The sequence below is a fragment of the Ambystoma mexicanum genome, chromosome 1q (assembly GCF_040938575.1).
Source record: "Ambystoma mexicanum isolate Mex_15411 chromosome 1q, UKY_AmexF1_1, whole genome shotgun sequence".
Taxonomy (NCBI): Eukaryota; Metazoa; Chordata; class Amphibia; order Caudata; family Ambystomatidae; genus Ambystoma; species Ambystoma mexicanum.
This window is the reverse complement of record NC_090922.1, coordinates 1,345,419,583-1,345,446,732: the sequence shown is the minus strand read 5'-3', so window position 1 is coordinate 1,345,446,732 and position 27,150 is coordinate 1,345,419,583. Positions and strand designations below refer to the sequence as shown.

Sequence of the window (27,150 nt, the reverse complement as noted above, 5' to 3'; positions counted from 1 at the left end):
GGTTTACTGCTTACTTCTGTAGTCTTAATCTTTTTGCAGTGTTCCCCAAGGGAACTGCACAGGATTCTGCCTAACACACACCAGGCGGTTTCCTTGTTGGTTTCTTTTTGGCCGCATTCTGGGTCGAGCCAATTCTCATGACCAAGGTTCTTACAGAGTGATGCACAAAGACGCAAGTAATCTATCCAGATGAGAAACGGCAAGTGACTTTGTGACAACTCAGTCTGCCAGATACAAAGTCAAAGTGTCGAGGAGACTCATAAGAAAAAGGGGCATTATAGGGGAGGGTGGGGAGCAGGGAGGGGAAATCAAATAATGTTCCGATTTGACTTTCACGAAGAAGAGCAAGGATTCTCTTCTCACTGGAAGTAGCGCTGATTTACAGAGAGGGGGCACTCATCTTCATGTGGCAGGTACATTTTATCTTCAGGGGGGTTATGTTGTAATGTGAACAACACACTCCTGAAGGATCTCTCTGGTCTGCGCCCTAGAGGTTTAGGAGTTGCAGGACTTGCACCTTTCATTCTTTGATCCCACAAAATACGAAAAGGGGCATATAAATCCATGACGGAGCTACTCCACCGTCTGAGAGTGAAACATATCTGGGTGGCTTGTGGTCTCATGCAGAAGTTGTGATTCTATGAATGATTGGCGACTTTTTTTTGCCAACCTACACTTTCACCGAATGTGTTTTTACCAATGATTACACTCTTTTCCACGATAGGCAGGGGGAGATCGCACGCATGCCACCATTACATCCCCCACTGCAACTTACATCTGTGTGTTGTGGCAAAAAAAAATTAAAATCAGTTAAAAAGAAAATCTGTGAAAGTGTAGGTTGGCAAAAGTGGGGTATGCCGAAGACGTCAGTTCGTAGTAGGACCAAGCCTGTTTTGCATATGGTCTTACCCCCATCTGAAAAGTCGCGACAGGCTGAAAAATGAAGGTCTATTGAGTTGCCCAGAGCAATCCCTGCTGTGTGATTGAATCAAACCTTTCTAGTCATTAACTTTCAAGTTATGTCACCCCAAGTGGGATGGTGTTCCAAACGTGGGTACTGAGAATGCTGTAACTACAGATCCAAGCTATACCTCACTGATGATACCCAACGAGTCCACAACATTTGTGGGTGGGGGGAGGGGTTACCTGTGGCCTCATGAACAAGGCATGACCTAGCACTTCGGGCTGGACTGCCTCTTTGGGTTTATACCAGGCTTGATTTGCAGATCATCTTTCCCCTTCTAGAATGTCTAATGTCTCGACAGGCAGAAAAACAATGATCTTAAGGATTGTCTGGAGCAATGCTAGAGGTTATGATTGAATCAAAGCCTTCCAGCCTTTTGGCCTGAGTCCCCCTGCAACGTCTCAACTAATCATCTTAACAGACTAGGTTTATTCTCTTACCCCAAAAGGGAGGGTAACATTCTAAGTAGACAGTAAGGGCAATCTTTAAGAAAATTGAAACATGTAATGGCTTGCGACAAAGCTGTGCGTTGGCCCCATGTCTATTTAACCTGCATGTGGCAGACATTGGGGACTGTCTTGATAAAGCATCTTTTATTCTGCCTCGTGATGAAAATCTGAAGAGCATATGGCTCGCTTATGCCGATTTGATAAAACCCATTGACTTAGAGCGATTATTAACAGCATTTGAGAGCATCCTGACTGAGAGTAGTTTAAAATATAAATCCTATGAAGACTAAAGTCTTAAGCATTAGCAGGAAAAATAAAAGATGTAGGTTTGTCTGGTTTACAAAGGGTACATGACGTGAAACAGTTGATAACTTGGTGTACCTGGGATTTCCGATTATGTCTTATGCTCAAAAAACATTCCAGAGTGTAATAATAAAAAGGAAAGCAACTGTGCACGTGGCCCAGAAGCAGTACCTAAATAGGAAATATGATTCTCCTTAATGCTGATAATAACATGTTATAATGGGACGGTTGCTCCCAAACCCCTCTATGGCATGGAGAAGCTTCCCAGTTGGCTGTTGGATGAGCTAGATGAAATGGAAGCATTGGTCTGGTGGAGAGTATTTGACCAATAAACAAAATGTGTGCCGTTAGTGGCAATTTGCGGGGACTTAAGCTTACAGTCACTAAAGAGTAGAGTGGTTTGGTGACAGTTGGCACTCTTTTGGAAATGTTTGGAATCTAGGCATGACATGCTGTATACTCACTTGGGAAAGGTATGTTCGCAAGTGAGGAGTACACCTATGTTGGAATTTGTGGAGTACTGCAATAGGCAGCTGGAAGATTGGAGTTTGTTTGTGACCTTTCTATTAAATCTGGATACGGTTAAACTAACGGTCGGCCGGAATGATTGGATAACTATAGAGGAGTGGTTGGGTAGTTACCGTTTATATGGTCACTTAAATCCGTTGCAAAAAGGGGCTGGAAGAGTTGAATCATATGTCACAGGTTTCTGAGGGAATTCCTGAGGTTGCGCCTTCATGTATCAGGCACTAATGAAGTCGTATGAATAAGGAATCAACTCCTGAGAAAGCTTGGTGCAGATGTTAGGGAGAATTCTCATAAATGGCCGATTATCCTTACCTAAAGAGTCCCCCAGCAGCTTTGCTGGATTTCTATGGTTTCTTTTTCCCACTCTTACATGTATTTTGCTGCGTGTATTTTCACTGTCTGTGTGATCTTGGGCACTGGAGCCTCACCTACTCCATGTGCACCATTTTTTTTGTGCGTTACACAGTACCTTCAGTGCAGTGCACAGGGTTGTCTGAGACTTCCCCCCTGACTCAATTTTTCTGGGGCTGACTACCGTCCCCCACAAACAGGTAAAGTTGCCATTAACTTTATATAGGTCACTTTAAACTGCAGACCCAGTACACCCACCTTATATGGAATACTGAAAAGGGTTAACTCTTATCCCTTTTTGTCTGTGCCTCTTGGAGCCTTGTTTCGCTCCCTTAACTTTAAGACTTGGCTGGTGGCAGTGGTATCTACCTTAACTTTCCTACCGCGATTATATTATATAAACGTGGTATTGTTCCAGGCTAGTATAGTAGCCTCGAACATAAACCCCTTGACCAAATACACATTATTTTGATTTCGGCTGGGTTTATTCACGATTTCTTTTTGTTAAAGTCTTTCTCGTGTTTTCTCTGCGCGCCAAACCGGGGAGGATTCCTTTGTTCGCTGTCTTTTCGCAGGCTTCTGCACAGAAGCATTCCTTAAGGCACCTGATAGTCTAGGTAGGCAGGATGTGAGGGAGGGTTCTTCGGACCCCTGTCATGGGTTGCTTTAGTAACCCAAGTCGCACTCTTGTCTGATTGGCTAAGGAGACTGGCCTTGCCAGGCCAGCCACCCTGCTGTGTTTTTGACAGCCAGGCTGTATGCATGGTGGAAAACTGCATAAAAAGCAGGTCTCCGAGACTGGAAGAGCAGAGTCACCACTGGAACGAACGACTGAACCGCACGGTGAAGCCCTGCTGCAGGCCTGAATCTCCAAATCCGACAACAGAGAAGATCCTCCAGGAATGTTCTTCCCTTGAGCTAGTGGGACCAACCAGTTTGCCCAAACTACAAGCCAGGACCCCTCCTCTGGTCGAATTCGCTGTACAGAGCTACAGTGGGCCGGATAGCCAGGAAGGTCGGACCCTGCTTCAGTTTTAAGGAGCGCCCCTTTTATTCGTTGTTTTGCTCTGCTGCTGGTTTCTTCCCTGGGTGGCGCAGGACCCTCCAGTCTTCCTACTTCGTGTCACTCCAACAGTCGCTTCAGGAACCGTGAGCCTGCAGGAGCCACCAGGAACGTCCGCCTCAGCTACAGCTCCCTCTCCGTTTTAAGGTACTGTGCAAATCCGGTTGTGCGTTTCGCTCAGCCGCGGTGAAAGTGTTTGAAATCTTTCGCCAATCCGAGGGCTTGTCCTTCTCTTCTCCTTGAACTAACATTTCTACCAACCAACCTCGTCTGGAATCTGTGCAACAAACTTTACTGCAAACTACACTGAACCTATTACATTGAGCAAAAGACTTTTGAACCATTTACTTGGGCCCTAAACCTGTTCTATCTGATTTTACCCTTGTAGTCTCTCTTGTTCAATTGCCCTGCTTACTTACCTGTTGGTTTTGAATAATTTCTAATAACTTTGTCTTTTCCACCCTTTTAAATTACTGGAGTGCCATTTTGCTCACACTTCATTTTGTGAGCTTAACTTGTCTGGAATTTAAGGGAAGTGGTATGGTGTATTTATGATTGTGATTTTTGACTTGCTTAGAATAGTGAAATGTTATACAACTGTTGAGTAAATAAGGAACAAGTTACTTACCTGTAACTGTTGTTCTCCAGCATGGGTCTGGCATGGATTCACATGCTCATGAATATTCCCCGTCGTCAGGCTGGGAATCCTCGGTAAAGAAAAAAAAAAAAGAGTATCAGTTTCGTTTCTGATTTGTCTTTCGTAGTAATAACCAATCACTGGTCTCTGCGTCATACTGACCACAGCCAATGACTGCCCTCTACCTAAGCACCGCCTCTGGCAGCCATCTTCAGATTTGGAAGCACGTGAAGTGGCAGTATGACCAAGTGAAGAGCCGCAGAGGGGTAGGCGGGAGGGTTCGCATGTGAATCCATGCCAGACCCATGCTGGAGAACAACAGTTACAGGTAAGTAACTTGTTCCTTCTCCAGCATGGGGTCTGGCATGGATTCACATGCTCATGAATAAAGAATACATAGCAGTACACACATGCACAACCACGGGAGGTGGCAAAGGCTCAACATTAAGCATTACATCAAACCCAACATTAAGCATCTTACCTCCTCACCAGGCTCACCTCAAGCGAACAGGTTGCGCAGCACTGCTTGGCCGACCCTGGACTCCTCCCTGGAATCCCGATCGATGCAGTAGAATTTCGTGAAGGTGTGCGTCGACCTCCACGTAGCAGCCCTGCATATGTCCAGCAGGGGCACACCAGAAAGGAACGCCGTGGTAGCTGCGATCGCTCTGGTGGAATGGGCTCTCGGACGGCCAGGCAGTGGTCGGTTTGCCAACCGATGACAGTACATGATACAGCCGGAGAGCCATCTGGAAATGGAAGCCTTCGAGAGAGCCTTCCCCTGATTGACAGGTCCAAAATTCACAAAGAGTTGCGACGTCTTCCGAAAACACTTTGTGCGGTCCACGTAGAACTTCAGCGCTCTAGCCACATCCAGCGAGTGCAAAGTCCTCTCAGCCGGCGACGAAGGCGACGGGAAGAACACAGGCAACACCAAGGGTTCGTTGAGGTGGAAGTCCGACGGCACCTTGGGCATGAAGGAGGGGTGCGTCCTGAGCACTACCCTCGTGTCGTGAAAAGTCAAGTACGGGGCCTTGCAGGAAAGGGCCTGGATCTCTCCCACTCGTCGTGCGGAGGTGATGGCCACAAGAAACGCTGTTTTCCACGACAGAAACTTCAAAGGGGCCGAGTGCAGAGGCTCGAACGGAGGTCCCATGAGCTTGGTCAGCACCACGTTGAGCTCCCACGCCGGGGCCGGAGCCTTCACCGGCGGGAACGATCTGAACAGTCCCTTCATGAACTCTTTCACCAGACGATGAGACCACAAGGACGTCCGGCCCGTGGTTCTGGTGTATCGGGAGATCGCAGCAAGATGAATCTTGATGGACGCGTGTGCCAGTCCAGCTTTGGCCAGCGTCAGCAGGTACGGCAGTACTTGAGGAGCCGTAATCCGTAGAGGGTTAATCTTCTTTGCGTGGCACCAGACAGAGAACCTCTTCCATTTGTGTCCGTAGCATTTAAGAGTCGAGGACGCCCTGGCCTTTGCAAGAACCTCTCTGCAGTCGGCCGGTATGTCGTATCCTCCAAACTCTAGCGCCGCAGGAGCCAGGCCTGCAAGTTCAGCGATTTCGGGTCGTGGTGGAGGATGGCGCCTCCTTCCCTGGAGAGTAGATCCGCGTCCACCGGCAGCTTGATTGGCGTGGACGCTGACAAGTCCAGAAGGTCCGGGAACCATATCTGCCTTGGCCACGCAGGTGCGACGAGGATCATCCTGCACCGCGACCTCTTGAGCTGGTTGACGAGCCGGATTAGCAGTGGCAAAGGAGGGAACGCGTAGAGGAACAGGCCCTCCCAGGGGAACGAGAAGGCATCGCCCATGCTCCTCGCCTGGGGAAACCTGCTGGCGAACCTCCGGCACTTGGAGTTTGTCGCCGTCGCGAACAGGTCGATCTGGGGTGTGCCCCACCGTCGGAAGAGGCGATCCACTAGATCCTGCCGTAGTTCCCACTCGTGGCACGAGCGCAGCTCCCTGCTGAGTTAGTCGGCGATGGTGTTTTTTATCCCTGCCAGATGAAACGGCACCAGAAACATCCCTTGGGCGACGGCCCAATGCAACAGGTCCTGCGCCTCCTTGGACAGTGCTGGGGACCTGGTTCCGCCCTGTTTCCTGATGTAAAACATGGTGGTGGTGTTGTCGGTGAAGATCCTCACCACCTTGCCCTTGAGGGACGGAAGGAAGGACCTGAGGGCCCAGAACACTGCACGGAGCTCCGTCGGGAGCCAAAGGCCTTCTCGCGTGCAGATTTTTTGTGTGCGCTCCCCACCCTTCCAGGGAGGCATCCGTGGTCACTGTCTCCTGGTGGTCTGGGGTCTGGAAGTCCATGCCCGCCGTCAGATGCGCGCGGTTGCCCCACCACCGGACCGCTCGGCGGAAACTCTCGTCGAGTGTGATCCTCTCCTCGAAGCCGCCCGTCGTTTGGATCCAGCGCGCGTCCAGGAACTCCTGCAATGGGCGCATCCGGAGCCTGCACATGGGAATGAGGTAGATGCAAGAAGACATCATTCCGAGGAGGGACTTGATGGACCTCACCTTGGCCGCGTCGGAAACCAACATCCGCTGTACCTTGCCCAGGATGGATCTGGTCCTTTCCTCCGACGGGGAGGCCAGAAGGGACACTGTGTCGAGCTTCGTTCCCAGAAACAGTGCGTTTTGCGCGGGTACCAGGTGGGACTTGGCGTAGTTCACGGAGAATCCCAGGTCCGTGAGAAGTTGGACGGTCCTTGCCGTGTGCTCCACGGCGAGCTCCCTCGTCTTGGCTCGTATGAGCCAGTCGTCCAGGTAGGGGTAGACGTGGATCCCCTCGCGGCGCAGCTGCGCCGCCACCGGTGCAAGGCACTTGGTGAATACCCTGGGTGCCGACCGTAGTCCGAAGGGGAGGGCTTTGAACTGGTAGTGACGCCCTTGGACCACAAACCTGAGGAATTTTCGGTGCCCCTTTAGGATGGGAATATGGAAGTAGGCATCCTCCAAATCCAACGACGACAGGAAGTCTCCTTCCTCCAGCTGCCCCAGGACGTGCTGGAGGGTGACCATCCGGAACTTCTGTGCCTTGATGAACTTGTTCAGACGTCGCAGGTCTAGGATGGGGCGCCATCCTCCCGTCTTCTTCTTCACGAGGAAGTATCTCGAGTAAACTCCGGAGCCCCGAAGCCTCTTTGGGACGAGTTCGATGACGCCCTTCCTGAGCATCGCCTTTACCTCCAGGAGAAGCTGAGGGACGTGAAGCTCTTTCCTGGCCACGGGGGGAACGCGCGGGCACCTTCTTTGAAACTCGAGTGCGTGGCCCCGGGCTAAGGCGTCCAGCAACCAACGGTCGGTGGAGATGGACTCCCACACGCTGACGAAGCTCGCCAGCCGGCCTCCCACCGGGGCGCTTCGGTGGGGGCCCGACCCCACGGCCGGTTCAATCCTGTTTCGACGAGGCTTTGCCGTCTTGACCTCCTTGGCGACGACGGCGGGGTCCGCCAGACTTGCCTCGTCCTCTGTAGGCCTCCTGAGACGACGAGCGGGCCGCTTGACGGTAGGTGGAGAAACCGCCGCCGGAACCTTTGGAGGCGCCATTGCCTCCGCTGCTCCGAAAGGGCGTCCGTCGTTGCTGCAGAACCCCAAGGGCCCGGGCCGTCTCAGTGTCCGCTTTAATGGCCTGAAGGGAATCGTCCACTGTTTTCCCAAACAGGTTGTTCCCATCGAACGGCATGTCCAGGACTCTGGCCTGTACGTCTTGACGGAAGTCCGTAGCCTTGAGCCATCCACGCCGCCTAAGGCAAACGCCGTTGCCCAACTGGCGAAACCCAGTGTCGGCGATGTCCGTCGCAATCATGATGGCGTGGTCCGACGCCACCTCGCCTTCCTGTAGGATCTCCAGGGCATCCGCCCTCTTGTCGTCCGGTAGAAAGTCCAGCAGGGGAGCCAGTTTGTACCATAGTTCCCTGTCGTAGCGGGCCACGATAACCAAGGCCTTGGCCGCTTTAATCGTCGTCGCTGCAGACGAGATGACCCTGCGTCCCATAGCGTCCAATTTCTTTCCCTCGCCGTCCGGTGGGGAAGTCGATGTGGAGGCCGCACCCCCCCACCCCCCGCTTTCTTCCTGGCTGCCGCGGAGACGACGGAGTCCGGGGTAGGCTGCGCTCGGAGGCACAGGGGGGCCGCGTCCGGGACCCGGTACTTCTTCTCGTACCGGTCTCTTCTAGCTGGCGTCGTGGAAGGGTTCTTGAGGAGGGCGAGGCCCTCATCCCAAATGTCGTCCAGTAGAGGCACCGCGAAAACCGTCTTCCTCTTGGCCTCGCGCCGTTGATAAAGGAATCCTTCCTTTTTCTTCTCCTCAGGGCAGAGTTGGAAAAGCTCGGATGCCCTGGCGATCATGGAGTGGAACGATCCAATCTCGTCTGGCGGAGAAGCCCTGGTGGGAGGTGACGATGGTAGGTCCTCGTCGTATACCTCGTCGTCTGTACCCGTCGCTGCCGTGTCAGTCCCCGTATCATCCCCTCGGGTGGACGGGGAGGAGGGCTGGACGGGGCGCGACGGCTGAAAAGGAGGTGGAGGGTGAATCCTTCTTTTCTTGGGCGGGGGAGCACCAGAAGGTCCCGGTTCAGGATCCCCCGACGGGAGAGGTTCCTCCGTCGGCAACGGTAGTCTCGTCCTTATCTCTGAACATAAGGACTGTACAGCCAACAAAATGGCCGCCGAGTTGTCTTGCGGCACTGGCAGAGGGGAATCCGACGGGCGATCAGGGGATCCATCCCGACGGGCCGGTCTTCTTCCACGCCAAGGCCGTGGCTTAAGACCTCAATCAGCTCTTCCTCTGAGGTTGAGGCCGAATCTACGACGACGCCCTGCCCCCCCTTTTTCTTCCCCGCCGGGGGTTTCACGGGGGTCCTATCGATGGGCACAAAAGAGGACTCCCTCCGAGGTGGCAGGGAGACTCTGAGCCCCGAGGTCGCCACCACTGGTGTAGCCTCCACAGGCTGAGCCAGGGCCGCCGCGACAGTATCAATAGAGGGTTTGGCCGGATGGATTAAGGCCTTCACCACCTTAGGTGCGCTCACCGCCTTATCCTTGAGGGGGGGGGGACACTGCCTCGCTCCCCCTCCGATGGGGCCTTCGAGCTCGACCGGGGCCTCTCCAGGAGCTTCGCCGGGTGCTCGCCCTTCCTCTTACCCGACCCAGAGCGTTGGCTCGTGGCTGAAGGTGCCGGGGAGGGTGTGCCCTGCCTGGCGCCCGTAGAGCCCGACCGTTCGGCGCTCCCGGTGCCAGCGGACTTGCGGTGCTTGGCCTTGTGGTGGACCCCCGTCGCCGGGGCGTCCTCAAAGGTCTTAGAAGACCGCTCGGATTTCTTCCTCTTCTTCTCGCCTTACGGGCTTCTTCCCTTCCAGCCAGTTGGCGAGACGTTGATGGCGGTCCTTCATGGTCCGCTCCGACATGTTGCCGCAAAACGCAGAGTCCTTCTCCACGTGCGTCTTGTCCTCATGTAAGCAGTAGAGACAAAAGAAGTGTTCGTCCTCCTTAAAGACGCTCTGCAGCTGGCATCCAGGGCAGATCCTGAACAGCTTTCCGGGCGTCGAGCTTCCCTTCTCCTGGGCCATGTCCGGGCCTGAGAAACTTCTGGAGTCCTCCAAAAGCGTAGCTCGACGAGATCTTCACCCTTGAGGGGCGCAGACGAATCCGACACGGGTCCCCGTTGATCGGATGGAGAGTCGGTGGAGCTTGAGGCTCTTTTGACCGAAAAAACGAAGTTTTTGAGAAAAAACGTGAAAAAATAGCACTAACGCTCGAGAGCAATAGCACGAGGATCCCAACACATGAACGTGCGGTAAAAATCTGAAGATGGCTGCCAGAGGCGGTGCTTAGATAGAGGGCAGTCATTGGCTGTGGTCAGTATGACGCAGAGACCAGTGATTGGTTATTACTACGAAAGACAGATCAGAAACGAAACTGATACTGTTTTTTTTTTCTTTACCGAGGATTCCCAGCCTGACGACAGGGAATATTCATGAGCATGTGAATCCATGCCAGACCCCATGCTGGAGAAATATATATTCTTTTACTTAGAAACCTTGAGTCAGTGTTTGCCTGAATCATAGTAATTGCTGTCCTTTGTGTAAGTATTTGTACTGCTCACTTACTGTTGAGATAAGTCTGGCTGCTCCGCTACTGCTACCACTATAACTGTGTAGTACAGGCTTGTACCAAAGGTGAAATTGTACTGTCACTTGTAGTCTTAATTGTGTGTAGTGTTCCCAAAGGGTACTGCATATAATTCAGCCTACCAGCAGATTCTGCAAAACGCCTGGGTACATTTAAAATGTATACCATGTGTTAGTATATTGCCCTAAACTGTTGCCCCAGCGAATTATGTGCTTTGGTAAACGTGCCTATACTCTGGAAAGAGTTGATGCAGAGAGTTTATGAATGCGTATGCCAAGCGGGGCGTCTGTCTCCATGTGGCGGTTGTACAACTTTTAAAATGTTGTTAGCTTTCTATATGAAACATTTTCATTGATTTTGTATATGATGAATTGATTCATATTTGCCTAATATTTATTGAATATCTTAGGATTGTTTGGTTTTATGAATTGTAAAGGTTTTAAAATGTTGCTTTAAACCAAGCACCATCAAAAATGAAAACGTATGGATGTAGATTATACACACAGCCAAGACCTCTCGTGAGCCTAAGGGAATGTAAGCACAGGCCCATGGGCTCAGTCCCTCACTGCCCGATGACACAACGCCAGAGTCACAGAATTCCACAAGGGGCGCCCCTTCAATATCACAGGAGCGACCACCTCTAATATTAGAGGTCATCTGAAGTACGTCCTTAACGGAAGACTAGCACATACTTCTCTCCGATGGTGAAGAGGACAGTCATGCAGGGGCAGGGTTCCCTGTGGCCTACGCCCAGCCAAGGCGTTTAGGGTATGGAACTTCTGGCAAAAGAAGCAGGGTCAGTATACATATACATGCAAGAGACGGTCGCCTGTCAGAGACATGCAAGCTCATCATTTACGACGAGGACATTAGATCCATATATGCCCCAACCCACCAGTGCCATTAAGGCAAAACTGTCTTCGTAACAGCTAAAGCAATGCAGTTCCACATGGATGGCAAGAGTCAAAGGCGTGCGTCAGATCATTCTGCTCGTTCTTCAGAAGGCTGCGATCTATATTCCCCCAAAGTCAGAACCATCATGCAGATGAATCAAGCTGACGAAACATTGCAAACTAGCAATCCATGATGCACTCTGCTTTTAAACACAGTGTAATACACATTTCCTTTAAAAGACAGACGAGGGAGGGGTTGGCATTTCCCCCACACGCCCACCGACAACAACAGCTGACCATTTCAATGTATTGGCAAATCGACTTCTGTACACATGTAAAGCACACGCATTTAGAAAATGAAGGGGAGGGGGCTTGTGTGCGATACAATGGTGTACAGGCGACATACCAGACGTCTTTAGGTGTGTGATCAACTGTCTCGATTGTTTAGCTTGCGCAAAGTTAACAGGCACAATAAAGACATGGCAGAAATAACACAAGTGACTAATTCAATGAATAGTGCTCTTCCGAAAGACACCCCAATTAGTCGCAGCAGTGTTATTCTGTTGTGGGATAAAGTAAGTGTAATGACGCCCAGGCTTTCGGTCACGCCCTTTTAGTGATTGCCAGACATTTAATGACTCCGGCGTGAGGATGTGATCATTCACTTTCCCCTTGCATTGGTTTATGGTGACATACAACATGCCAGAGGAGAACAATGCAAACATGTATGGCTCGGGTCTCACACGCACCCCTGTCCCGGAGCCAGCATCAGAGCAGAGATATGGCACGACCCTCCCACCACCCAGCCCCCGCATGCAGCACGGAGAAGGGCATGGCACAGCGTTATGCATTCTAGCGGGGGCTCACCTGCACCTCGCCGGTCCTCTGCTTGATGGCTTCCTCCTTCTCGCTCAGCTCCTGCTCCACCGTCGTCTTCTCCCTGGAAGACCAGCAGACAAGGCATGAATACTTGAGCACTTCAGCGACCGCGGGCATGGCTATCCAGCTCCCCAGCCCCGACTCCCGCTTTAGGTACATAGCGAAGCATGCAAGGGTAGGGTGGGGTGGGTGCCCCCTCCGAGGCCGGCAGGAAGCGTGGCTACTGTAGGTGAGCAGAGAGGAGCTGGGGGATGCAAGCGGCAGAGGGATAAATCAATGAACACTTGCTCCTCGCTGATCTCACTGTTGCTATGGAGCAATTGGCTAATGGAAGGACCGGGAGGCAGGAGAGGCGCGGCCTCAGCATCCCTGCCTCGCACTTAACCCTTAGCAAGGCATGTACAAGTCACTTTCATTAAATCAACGCACCGCGGCGCCGGGTGCAAACTAGTGCAAAAAACAGGCTCTTACCACAGGTGTGGTTATCATTTGCACAACACAACCATGACAGACGTTGAACAAGGATCTAAAATTACTGTAAGAGGAAGGGCCCCATTATAACCGAAAGGATATCCCTAAGGGTACGATCGGTGCTTTAAGTGGGCCGGGGCCTGCCTGGGCCGGGCCCCGGCAGTCTCCAGAAAGTGGGGCTGAGCCGGGGCCCAGCCGGGGCCCCCCGTCCCACACAACATTGCGGGATGCATTATCCCGCCGCGGCCGCAGCCGCGACGGGAGATGCGCCCATCATTATGTTGGCCAAGCTGACATAAGTGCCAGCCAGCCACAGCGACGCTGAGGCTGGCGGCACTTCTGTCAGTTAGTGTAACTCCCTCTGATGACCCCTCATCAGGGTCATCAGAGGAAGTTACTGTCCCTTTGTTTTCCCTCCCCAGGTCACTGACCCCCGCGGACTCCGTGATCTAATATGCAGATTAAATCATGGAGCCCGCGGGTTCGCAGAGGGTGAAAGACACCTCGGGCTCAGTGATAGCAGATAGATCACAGAGCCCGAGGTGCCTTTCTCCGTCGGCAAAGCTTTATAAAAGATGCCTTGAACTGTGTACGTTTCAAGCCATCGTTTATAAAGGTAGAAATATTTCTATGTTTATAAAAGACGGCTTGAAACGTGCACAATTCAAGGCATCTTTTATAAAGCTTTGTCGACGGACAAAGCCACCTTGCGGTTTGTTTTGTCCGTCATGCCTTGAATTCTTTACGTGTCAAGCCATCTTTTAGAAACATAGAAACATGTTACAAATATCTATGTTTATAAAAGGTGGCTTGAAACGTACACAAACCATAGTAAGGTAAGCACACAAGTGTGCATAACTTACTATGGTTTGTGCACTTTTCAAACCACCTTTTATAAACATAGAAATATGTAACATTGCTATGTTTATAAAATATGGCTTGAAAAGTACACACACCATAGTAGTACGCATACAAACATATAAATGCTCACATACATTTATATATTTGTTTGCGCACCTTACTATGATTTGTGCACTTTTAGGCCACGCCCACAATGAAAGCCACGCCCCCAAACGAGGGCCCCCCCTCAATTTCTTACCCCACTTAAAGCACTGATGCATCTCCGTGAACACTCCTGCCACTGACTTTCAATGCAAGCTGCAGACAATGCACTTTTGAATGTGTACCCCAACTCCCTCCCCCGCTTGCCGCCCCCCCCAGTCTTCCTCATCACGGTGCTTGACAGAGTAAGGACTGTGATGAGAAGACCTCTACTTGCAGTAATTCAGAATACTGGTTAGTAATGAGACCATGGCCTTCAGTCTTCCTTGCTAAAGTCCTTCATGTTAAGGACTGTGACGAGGAAGACCTGGACTTGGAGCACCGACGCTTACTGGTAAGTAATAAGCTCATTAGCGTGGCTGGAGACGATGAAAATGGCAGCAGTGCGCAATATAAATCGCATTAACGTAGCATAACAATGACCTCATTAACTAGTTCCACAACACTGAAGCTGGCTCTCGTCATCCATTGCTAGCTCTTCTCGTATACTAGTATTTCCTATAAAGCGTCTCAAATAAGTAAACAGTATGTTCACAAAAATGGTTGTGAAGGGAACAACCACATACACAGACTCCTGTTCCACATCAGCATGGTAGACATTTAGCTACACAAAATCGCATGCCGCTTTGACACTAAACGGGCAATTAAAGTCAGCTCTGGCTTTTGAGTAGGCATGTTATAGGCATTTAGACCAAGCACTGCCATAATGGTACTACCTGGCAATGAAATAGTAACAGCTGCAAAATGGTTTGAGTGCCTGGGCATACAATAGTATTTGACTAATGCCCATCTATAACCGATTAACACGAAAACTGTTGGTTATGCCAGTGCTCGTTTCAATAGGACTTCAGTGCAAAGATATCCATACAGCTTAGAAATCAAGTGATGAAGGCCCACTTGCTTAAGACACTTATTACAACAGAAGCGCATTTATAGCTGCTATTGAGCCATGAACTCTTTGAAATAACGCTTGCAGACACTTTACAGCACACATATGGATTTTACTGCTTTACTTTATTACTTGTATAGCGCCACACAACCAGAGGCCCCAGGGCGAACAAAAAACAGATACATAAAAGTGGCACAATAGGCAAATGCAGACAAACAAAAACAACAAAAGGAAGAGAATACAGCAGAAAAATACCAATGGTGTGTGGGGTTTAATGGCAGCAGGATCAAATTAACGGAAAGGCCAAGTTAGGCTCCATCTGTGCTGCAAGATACATGACAAGATGTGACAAGCCCAGCAATTCATTTTCAAATGGCAAAACATGGAACTCTGTGTCCTTTTCACGGGTATTATAGCTCAGTGGCAACGCGTTCGTCTTTTAAGCAAGACGACTCAGAGCAGCACAAGTTCTAATCACGGGTCCGCACTTAGAAACCTCGATTTGGTATTTAAGAAATAGTCCGAACTCAAAAATATTATTTTCCCAAGGGTTTGGGCATGTGTTTTTAAGCATACGTTGGTCGATCGTACAAACATTTCCTATGTACCTTACTGTAGTTTTCCTCAGTGTTACACATGCAAAATCAGGGAGCAGGGCGCGGCCATCTTGTGCTAATCTTATCCGTTGCCGCATCGCCCTAATGTGAACTGCCCTGGCAGGACTAAATCATATCCCCTGCCCCTGAGGCTGACATCACTAGACACTAGGGGTGTCACGGTGTTAGTTTTATGACGGTACAATAACCTTCTTGCCAAATGACGGTATATCATGGTTATCGCGGTATAGCAGGTGGAGTTAACTAATCTTAACAAATATTTTCTAAAAGGTCATAAATTGTCAGATTTATCATCACAAACAAAACCAGGCACCCAGGACCAGAATTGGGCTTTTCAACATACTTTCCACTGAAATGCCACCCCTTGCTTCCAAACACAAACACACGTGTGGAGAGGAGAGGCAGAGGGGAGCCCTGCTGCGACTGGCAAAGCAAACTGAATAGCTTTTCTTAAGTGGTCATTTTGGCTTTTAGCCGCGCCGCTGGCTACTGGTGAAGATGAACATGTTGCTATCTTGATAACCTGCATGCCAAAGATCAATGGAGTCTGATGGTAGTATACGCTTGTGCGCATACACAAACACGCACACACGCACTCTCTCTTTACATTACAGCCTTCAGTTTACTTGCGGGCCAAAAGGTGTTCAGTAATCCCGGACATGTTGCACTTTGGCATGGCAGCAGAGAATACCCACAGAGATGAGTACATTTCGCACTGTGACCAGGGAAATCCCCCATTGTCATATGTTTAGAAAACATTATCCATTATAAATATATAAACCCCAAACCGCCAACCCAAAGTAAACACTTTTCCTTCTTGGCACTGTATTTATTCTTCCTATTGCTAACATATTGATTTTGTGTCAGGCACGTGTGGTTTATGGAATGGCATTAAAAACTGCTCCAACTGAAACTACTTGGCAGACGGCACATCCAACAGTGCAAGACCAAGACTGCGCAGCACTTGCTTACTGCAGCCTTTCCAAATCAGATTGAAAAGCACATTTAACGGTATGAACGGTATACCGGTATAAACAATGTGACGGTTATTATTGTTCAATTAAGTGGTTCACGGTATCTTTAACGGTATACCGTAATACCGTTACATCCCTACTAGAGACGTACTGCCCATTTCACAACGCCAAAGCATGTCTCGTGTCAACATTCTCTGCGCTTCAGCTGACGTGTCTCCATGGAAATGGCAGGACGCCTCTTTCCTCAATAAGTATAAACAGACTGCTTCTCATCAGACAATATCAGATTTGCTTTTCCAATCGTTTCACTGTCTTTTTTTGAGTATTCTGTGCCTCGTTACTGTGCTCTGGTCAGTTACCTTCGTTGCTCATATTCCGTGAGAACAGATACTAGAGTACTATCATTACTATCTATTTTTATTATGTCCCAGAATGGCAACAATACAGCCCTACCAGTACGAACCTGAGTATTCCGAGGCGGAATTACTCGAAAGAGAAAGATGCGGAAACAATGAGGATTCAGATGACAGTTGGGAGGAAGAATCAACAGATCAAGAGCCTGAGCCTAGTTGTATTGACAACAACACCACGTGGTGTAGCTGCAATCGGTTTGCGCTAATGCCACCCGAGGAGGAGAACTGCTGCTGCCGAGAAAACTCTGGATGCTTGTCCTACATATCGGAAAGCGAGACACGGCCGCAATGCGTTACCAAGCTGCATGACTTCAGGGCAGGCTGCCTCACACGGTCCGTGTTGAGGATTAGGATGGTGTTTATGCATGAACTTCGCACAACAGTTCGTCCTCGCAATCCAAGCAACGAAAGTGTACTCTAGTTGTTATGTCACTTAGGCCACTAACATTTCATGGTTGTCTCCTATATTGTCGTAACTTTGATCTATCATTGCCAAATTAATGTAGTCTTGCAATTCTATACATCACTCGCGATTTTGGGAAATCATAGTGGTCTTCTTATGTTTATTTCATGTACAACCATAAAGCAATATTTCTTTGTGTCCCAAATGTAATGGAATGCATAGTCGTTCAATATTGTAATGTGTCTACACTTTAAAGCCCAAATGGATTGATTTCTGAATAAACATTTTTACTGGCAACAATGCCATTGGATACAAGATTGCTTTTTCAACCAAGGTTTAATACACTTATCTTTTTCATTTAAAAACAGTTTGCATCTTTCTATTCTACAGGCGATACCCATCTTTCGTTTACATGGTGGCTTCATGGGAGGCTTGGACACCGTGTTCGACGAGTAATACCCACCTTTGTCGTTGGTGCCATTAGAGACACATTCCCCAGTGACATCGGTCAGTACAGGGGATTTTCCCATACTGTGCTGCAACCCTAAGTTTATGTGTAGTACATTTGGGCAATCAAAATCAGCAACAAAATAAAATACAACTCAACTTTTATGAATGGTTGTTTCAATTTTTCAGTGAATCTTCTTCTTCTTAATTATCGGAGGCGTGGGCGGACCCACGCAGGCGCTTCCCCATCCTATAGGATAATGTGCACCGTACCCACTAATTATTATGTAGCTCCATTTAAACTCACAACTCCTCCCACCTCCCCGTCTGCCTCACAAAATCCAACATCACACTACTCCTTCTCCTGCCTCTCTCCCCATCACCTCCCAGCAAAGCCCTCCGGCTCACCTCAGCCATACCCAACGCAGTCAACCGAACCCTCATCAATTCTCTCTCTGCAACATGTCTCTCACACCTAATCAAAAAATGTCCCACTGTTTCAGGCACCCCACACACCGCACAGTCCCTTGATTCTTTCAGTGAATCAAGTGCGTCTCCATTCAGCAGTGTTCCGCCCCTTTCCTGCATGCCTCTTGGCTGTCCGCCCCCCCCCCTACCCTATCAATGACTGTTAGCACATGTGGTCGTGCCCTCCCAAGGTGGCTGGCAGGGTGGGAACGGCCAAGGTGCCACACACCACGTACCCTTCAAAGGTACCTTATGCGCAGGGGGCATTGTTCACATGCCCTCCTCAGACCCAGTGTCTCCAGGCAGGCTCCCCTGAAGCAGACCGGGCCCCTGCAATCCACATAAGTGTGTCTCTACTTTCAGCGGTGTTCCGGGCCTTGTCTGCACGCTTCATGCCCATCCATCCCCCCACCAGAATCAACAGCAGTTCGCACCAGTGTATATGCACTGCCAAAGGAGGCTGGCAGGGGTGGGAACGGCCAAGGTGCCACACACCATGCACACTTCAAAGGTATTTTATGCGCAGGGGCCATTGTTCACATGCCCTGCCTAGACCCAGTGTATCCAGACAGGCTCCCCTGAAGCAGACCGCGCCATTGCAATCCACATAAGACCATGCCATATACACGTCACTCATTCACATACACACACCTTTCTAATTCTTTATAAACCCCTTGATATTTATTATGAGAACATCTGTGAGCAGTGCAAGTCAACTCGTGAACGTGCAACCTGAACATCTTTGACCACTAAAAGTCAGTTTGCCTTCGTGCTGCCTGTGAACATCTCCCTGTTCTCCTGCAACTAACTACCCTGCCTGTTGAATCTAACTGTTTGTTGGTCAAGGTAAGGGCAGGTCACCTAATCATATCTTCTTGATCTCTAAATTTCTATCCATGTCTAACGAATGTAACCAATAGTGTAATGTTCATTCATCTCATTGCCATTACCATTGACTTGAGTTTAATTTGTTCTGTAACATGTTATGATTTGCGTCACATTAATCAATTATGTATGAAGGTTATCCTAGAATACAGTCGGCTACGCTGCTACACAGGTTTTGATTCAGTGACAAAACATAAGATTTCATAGAAAAAAGTATGATATAATTCCATGTTTCTCACGCTTTTATGCAAAAGAATTTAATGGTGAGGACTTTAATTTTTTTATTTTAAAGAATCTCCAAAATCAATGCCTGCATGTATGGTATACAGTTGCCGTTCTAAGACCCATAACAAACCTAAAGTCACAATAATGCATATTTTGCCGAGGAATATAGATCTAATAACAGAATGGGTCAGATATTGCGGATTTGCGCCAGAAGAGCTTGAAAGTAGAGCCCAGGATGTCTTGGGGGACTTGAGGTGTGATCGATTCTGCATCTGCAGCCTGCACTTTATCACGAATATGTACGACCAATCGCAGTACAAAAAGCAGCATTGACTCAGAACATCTCTTCCAAATGCAATTCCAACTCTATTCATGCACACACTGCCTCAGGTGAGTCACGGTTCATGATTTAGCTGTAGGCCTTGGGGTAACGAACAGGTAACTACATGGATGGATTGATGTTTTAGGTGTAAATGTCCCTTATAATACTTTTCATATTTACAAGATTGTATTGCTTTATAACTAAACCCCATTTTGCTATACATCTGTCGTTGGTTTTAGGAGCATCATATAAAACTAATCATGGGCACAGAAAACTATGCTATAGTGCCCTTGGAAATAAGCATAATCTTTTCTTAATCGGTTGCTTTACATGTCAATTTTTTTAGGTTAGCATTTCTAATTCAAATCTAATTTTCCCTTTACAACTCCATGACAATGCACTGAATATGAAGGAGCAAGATTCAGCATCCATGTCTTTCCCGGATTCAACAACAACTTTGAGCGCGTATCAGGTAGTTGTATTTCGCTATTCAGTTCCATAAAAGTATTATGCATGGAATTAAGAGATAATATGATAACGTTTATGTATCCTGTCATTTGTTTGCATAATGTTTCATGTATAGGTTTTTATTGATATGTACCATTGTCTGCATCCCATTGTGTGTGTTCAATTTCTCTTTTTTCATCCGTACTAAAACAAGTATTTTACAGGGTGATGCTGGTACTTCGACTACAATTATATCATCCTTTGAAGCTGATCCAGACCCTGAGGTATGCGTACTGACAGTTGCCTTGAATGAAAGAAAGTATATCGTACATCTGATACTATTAGAAAGTAACATTATTATAAACGAGCATCTTTTGCAAAAAGCTTGAGTGCGACATTATAATCAGTGGGTTTCGCATGGTGATCTCTGATCGAGTACACTAGCCATCAATCAGGTGAAAATCGAAATTCATATTTTGACTGAATGAAGTACACAGTGTACGCCATGTTTGCGAGGAAATAATTTGATTTCAAATACGACTGACTTTTTTAAAATCAATATTCTATTCTAGGGATGTATACAAGATCGGAAAATCGAAGAGGAGGAACGTGGATCCGAGGTGGCGGACCAACTTGCTTGTGCAGTCGTTACAGTGAAAAACACGGTTTCACAGAAAATCAAGAAACAAGGGTAACTAACAAACAATTGCAATTACAAAAAGTGTTTTGGGCTGGTGTCTTCATAACATGCTTTTAAAAAAAATCTAAGTGCTATATAATGTAAGTTGGTTTTACATTGAACATGTTTTAACAACGCATCTCCTAGAGGCCCAGAAGTAAATGAACTATGACACAGACAGCTACTGAAATCAGAGATGCTGCTTGCCAAACTGATTTCACCATGGAGCAACTATTGAGGTGCAGCGTGTTCAAATCAATTATCAGACTCGAGATGCTTATGGCCAGAAAATGAATTGAATGTGACTGGCGAAGCCAGCAAAGTGTTGTTGGACCATTGCTACAATGCGAGAACTCCACAAGATGAACCCGAATATAATGATGATGCTTTTGAATTACTCGCAGACCACTTGACACAATTGACACCAGCAAAAAAGGGCCATCTAACAAACAATCGACATTGATGTTTGCTCCGATTCGTGTTCAAGTAACACAAGCTGAAATAACAGACTGAAGCCTCAAAACAATTGACCGAGGAACTTGCCAAAGATCTCGACTACAGTGCGTCCTGTTCAGCTGATATGTCCACCACAGTTGAGTCACAAACCACATTCACACAAGACGATAGTCTAAGGCAGGAGCCCAAATACATTGTATTCAACAGTTGTCTGGTGGAGATTATACTGAGGCTGAAATGTGTCCATCCAATGTAGGTATGCGGGACACCATTGTTGAATGTGACTCGTGTATCACAAGGCACTAACGTGAAAATACAAGCCACTTGTGATCTGCTCCATGCAAAATTTGCATGGTCCGCTCAACCAATGCTGGGGAAAGTGGCAACTGGAAATCTGTGTGCAGCAGCTTTACTTTTCAGTGGCTCTACTTTTAATGCGTCCAGTTTCTGTCAATTTGTGGGACTACAGTTCCTTTCTAAAACGCAGTACTACAAATATCAACGCGAATATTTATTCCCTGCTATTAGTGATGCTTGGAAAATTGAACAAATGTCAATTGAAAGGACATTCTCTGACAAACGGTTCAGGCTAGCTGGCGATTGACAGTTTGAAAGCCCCGGATTTTCAGCAAAGTACTGCACATAACACTTTCAGGACATGGAAACAAATAAAATTGTGAGTTTGGTGGTCGTGCAGGTGTCCAAATGTAAATCCTCAGTGGCCATGGAGAAACATGGTTTCATCAAATACCTGGAAGATCTCAAATCGAGGGGAATGCAAATAGACGTAATAGCCACGGACAGACATGTTTCAATAGCCAAGACCATGAGAGAGCAGTTTCCAAAAATTCACCATCAATTTAATCTATGGCACATTGCCAAATCAATCAACCAAAAAATTCTCAGCTGCTGGAAAAAAAAAAAGTTTCTGAAGATATTTTACAGTCGTCCGAGTCTTTCAGCAACCATCTTTGGTGGAGCTCCAAAACATGTGGTGGGTCTGTGGAAATTCTACTAGAAAAATGGTGGTCACTAATGCACCACAGTTCCAACATTCACTCTTGGACAGAAAACCAACATTTCCACCAATGTGCACATGGACCTTTGTCGGAGGAGCAGGGACGCAAGAAGAAGTGGTTGATTGCATCTCCACCTCCACACAAAGCTCTTGAGAAGATTGTGTTTGATAAAACTCTAGCAAGAGATCTGAAAGGGCTCACAGAATCTTGTCACATGGGAGATTTGGAGGTGTTCCACAATATGTGCCTAAAGTACAGGCCCAAGAGATTGCATTTCGGCATAGACGGGATGCAATATAGGACATTACTAGCGGTATTAGCGCATAACGAGAACATAGGGCGTGAACAATAGAGGACTGCAGGAAACTTTGAGATGCTTCGTAACACAATGGCCTTTACGAAAAGAAGCAAAAAATGGGTGGTCAAGCCAATATACCAGGAAATGGAATTCGATTTTTTGAAAGCTCTTATTTTGACTGTCTTGGGCATGCATACTCATGGAATCGTGCACAATTTTGTTCAGAGGACACATACATTGCCACAAAACATTGCAAACGTGCCCTGTCCACCGAAAGCAGAGCTCGTGGAACAGTTCACTTCCCGGTTCAAATGATTAGCATCTCTATTTTTTCAACAATGTTTATATAAAGTGTCCAAATAAAGCGTCCAATTTGTCTTTTGAAATCTATCCTCTGTCCATTTTTTGTTGTTGCAAGAAGTGCCTTTCACACTTCCCAGTTTCGTGGAGCTCTTGTGGTTCCTTCACTGATCATGGGAGGGTCAGATGAATAACAGCAAGAAAGCAACTTTGGGGTGCTGCAGTTGCCTTACCAAACACTTGCCCAAATAGCTGAATGACTACGCGTCTCACAAACGGAATGAGACGTAGGCTAGACGAGATACTTGGCACACAAGTACTACTGACTGTAAGCAAAACAGCGCAACAAAGGGGGTTGTTGGTGAGAAATAGGTGCATTGTGACCTATATTTTCAAGGGGGCATGTGTTAGGGGTTGTTGCTAATGGAAGGAAGGAGTGGGTCAGTTGAGCCCACCCCTCATACGTTCTATGAGAAAGGCACCACTTGCTCTTGCACTTGTGGGGGACGACTCCTTTGCCCTTCTGCAGCCATGGGGAAGAAGGCCCTGACATAAGCAGAGGTGGGGCTATTGCTAGACACACTTGGACTCCATTTTGTGTACCCTCGACTCCAACTTTGGACTAAGCTGCATTCTTGCATTGCGGAGTCTCCTCTCCCCTCAGCAGCACCACGCACAGCGAGCACTGACAGCCCCCACCTTTTTCCTCCTGCGTCTGTGCCTCCCAAGACCTTTTTACACGAATGTGCTGATACAAAAGGTTGCAAGCAAAGAATGTATTAATTTTATTCTTCCTCTGAGATCCCTGTCCTGTATGTGACCGGGCCAAACCATGATTTGTAGTTCATCTATCTTAACAAATCTGCTCCTGCACCGCTCACCCCCGCTGCTGGAAAATGACTGCTTGCTCAACCTGGTGCCCCTCCAAAGCTATTCTTTTGATGTACCAGGAGTGTGACCCTTCCTTGCTGACCACACCAGAGTGCCTCCTAATAAAACAAGACCCCAGTCACAGTATATTCCATCCTAAACTAACACGTGTCACTCCACCCCCTTCTCACTCTGATGTGCAAGACCTGTCAGCTATCAATCCCGACCCCCACTGGTTACCTCAGGGGCAAGACCCCCACACCCTTCACCTCGCTAGTGACCCAAAGTGGGATAGTACGAACACACATGTGCAATTTATAGGTCTCTAATATATACTTAAAATGTATAGTGATGATCATTTTTTAATGCATGTCTAGAATAAGTTTGTAGATCAGTGTGGGGAGTGAGTGAGCACCTATCAGATGTCTCATCACAGGGGCCGATCTTTGATTTGCAGCCCTCAGAGTCTTACGATTTCAAACGCAATGGGGGTAGGTGTCAGCGTTACCAGAATATTTGACCAATCCAGAATAGGTATATGGGGAGTGAGGTTGAGGTGGTGCGGGGTTAGGGTCTGGAAACCAGATGCGTTCAAAGAGAACTGGGTCATGGGTTCAGGGGACCGTGGCCTGGCAGCACATTTTGGCAGGACTCGAAACTCTCTCCTTGCAAAAAATGTTTACGGGATTTGAACAGGAGACGGGCTGAGCTGACAGGTGGTGTGGGCTGGCTGTGGGAGTCGCTGGGAGAGTGCGAAGTTCTCCAGAGTTACATTATCAATAAGGTATTAGGAAGTAAACTAACTGTTTTCATTAAAAAAAAGTAAATTACAAAAAATTTTGCGCGGCATTGGTGGATGGCAGCAAACAATTCTTTTGTTTTTCAGAAATATTTGTAATGCCGCTATGGTCTGAAGGGCTATTCACTCCCATTCGGAGTGAAGGTCCGTGCCTTAGAATTCTGCTTGCGAGCTGAGCAAACCCACGCATCGCACACAGTATAAGGTTCAATTGTTTTTCGACCTTGGAAGAAAGGGAGGATTTAGAAAGGAATGAAGGGAGGGGTGTAATACCGTCAAATATGATAAGGTTCACCATTCCCAAACTGGACAAAGGAACATATAATTTAATTTTATGAAAATTCGTTGATCTGAACGGAGTCTTTGCGTTACACCGAGAGAATGGAAGAACAAGTTACTTTCTTACCTGTTAACGTTCTTTTGATGGGATGGTCCGACAATTTATTCCATATCTATGACAGGTAATGTCCACTGCTGTGCTGCTTCGGAAAATCTTCGGCGTCTGCGTCCTGCGTCGATGACGTCGATGCGCCGTCCCCGAAGACCTCCTCTGATGGCCGACGTCACCCGATGTGATAAGTAGGTCGCACGACGCCCACAGCCTCAGTTATGTTTTTCCCCCAGAACGTGTGCCACCAGTTTTCTGCCAGTCAGACACACAAGGCCTTGCGGAACGCAAGCTGAAATCGCAAAAAATTCTGCAGCGGGGAAGGTACGAAGGGAGCGATATGGAATACGTCGTGGGACCATCCCATCGAAAGAACGTTACCAGGTAAGAAAGTAACTTGTTCTTCGAGGGGATTGGGTCCTCCGATGTATTCCATATCTATGACAGACTCCCAAAGCAGTACCAAGCAAGGAGGTGGGAAAAGAATTTAGAACACAAATTTAGCATGCCCAATCAAATTGCGGAATATAGGACTGCCTTGCCAAAGGCCAGATCCTGCCCTCTGATTGAATCGAGGGAGTAGTGACGTACAAAAGTATGTACCGAAGCCCAGGTGGCTGCATCACAGATGTGACGAATGGGAACACCCCTCTGCAGGGCAGTAGACGCAGCCACTCCCCTGGTAGAATGGGCCCGTAAGCCAGCCGGAGGGTCCTTACCCGCCAAGCAGTAACACTCGAAGATAGCTAAAATAATCCAACGAGACAAAATCTGTTTCGTCACAGCTTGTCCCAAACGCTTTCCAGCGTAACCAATGAAAAGTTGATCGTCCACTCTGACCCGGGACATGCGCGAAATATAAAAGCTCAACGCTCTCCTAGGATCAAGCCTATGAAGCCTCTCCTCTTCCTTACCAGGATGTGGAGGAGGATAGAACGCCGGAAGAACAACCTTCTGGCTCAAATGAAATTCCGAAAACACCTTCGGAACAAAAGAAGGACGAACTCTAAGGACAACCCTGTCCTTATGAAACACAGGAAAGGGTGGCTTAACTGAAAGTGCCTGTAACTCACTCACTCTGCGGGCGGAAGTAACCGCAACCAAAAACACAGTTTTCAGAGTTAACAGCCTCAAAGGGCAAGAATGTAAAGGCTCAAACAGAGCACCCATAAGAAACTTAAGAACAAGTTTCAAATACCAACCGGGCACCAGAAAAGGTGACGGAGGGAACACATTAGTGAGTCCTTTCAAAAACTGAGAAATTATAGGAATCTTAAAATAGGAACATTCTTCAGACGAGCGCTTAAAGATGGACAGCGCCGCCAGGTAACCTTTAATGGTCCCCACTTGCAAGCCCCTGTGGGCCAAAGAAAGCAAAAAAGACAGAACCATGGGAATGTCACATTCAAAAGGATCCACATTCTTAACTCTGCACCAGTCGCAGAACTTTCTCCAACGGCAACGGTACAGAGACTTTGTTGCCGGCCGCCTGGCCGAGAGCAACACCTCCATCACATCTTCAGGGAGGTCCCAATCCTTATACCTCAACCTTTCAGAAGCCAAGCATGAAGGTTGAGGGATCTGACCTCTGGATGGAGAACCTGACCCCCCTCCTGTGAGAGCAGATCGTCTCGGTAGTGAAGACGACGTGGAGGGCAGATGGACAAGTCGAGAGGTCCGGGTACCACGTCCTCCGGGCCCACGCCGGAGCAATGAGGATCATCCGGGAACCGAACCTTCGTAACCTCTGCAGTACTTGCGGGATGACGGGGACTGGAGGAAACGCGTACAGCAGTGGAAATGACCACTCCACCACGAACGCGTCTCCCAAGGCTCCTTTTGGAGGAAATTCCCACGAGCAAAACCTTTCGCACTTCTGGTTGACATTGGAGGCGAAGAGATCTACTTGAGGGGTCCCCCAAAGGGCGAAGATCTCCAGGAGAATCTCCTGAGCCAGCTCCCACTCGTGAGAGATCGGGCTCTGCCTGCTCAGAGCGTCCGCCGTCTCGTTGTCGTCTCCGGCCAGATGAACGGCCGAGATCGAAACTTCCAGCTGGATGGCCCAGAACTCGAGCTGCATCGCCTCCCTGCACAGAGGAAGTGACCCTGCCCCCCCTTTTTGTTGAGGTAGTGCATGGCCACCGTGTTGTCCGTTAGAATCAGGACACTCTTTCCTTGCACAGTCGGCAGAAAAGCCTTTAGGGCTAGCCTGACGGCCCTCAGCACCAACAGAATGATATGGAGTCTGGACTCTGACGGAGACCAACGACCGCTGACTGTCAACTCGTTGGCATGAGCTCCCCATCTCGTGAGGGATGCGTCCGTCACTATCGTCACCTCCGGCCAAGGCAGCCAAAATGGGGCCCCCTTCATCAGATTGCCTTCGACGGCCCACCATAGAAGGTCCTCGGAGACCGAGGGCGGCACCTGAACAGGGTCCGACAGCCTGCCGGAGGACTGAGACCACTGGAGCTTGAGTGCCCACTGCAAAGATCTCATCCGCAGA

At 48.3% G+C, this 27,150-nt stretch overlaps 1 protein-coding gene across 2 annotated transcripts in view; it reads right to left on the bottom strand.

Moving 5' to 3' along the window:
• The window catches only part of EPS15 (epidermal growth factor receptor pathway substrate 15), a 1,698,287-nt gene that overhangs the window by 857,033 nt on the left and 814,104 nt on the right, over positions 1–27,150 (bottom strand). For both annotated transcript variants that reach the window (XM_069642214.1, XM_069642213.1), the window contains exon 13: positions 12,201–12,273. In XM_069642214.1, the coding sequence (XP_069498315.1) occupies positions 12,201–12,273 (73 nt within the window). The remainder of the gene's footprint in view (positions 1–12,200; positions 12,274–27,150) is intronic.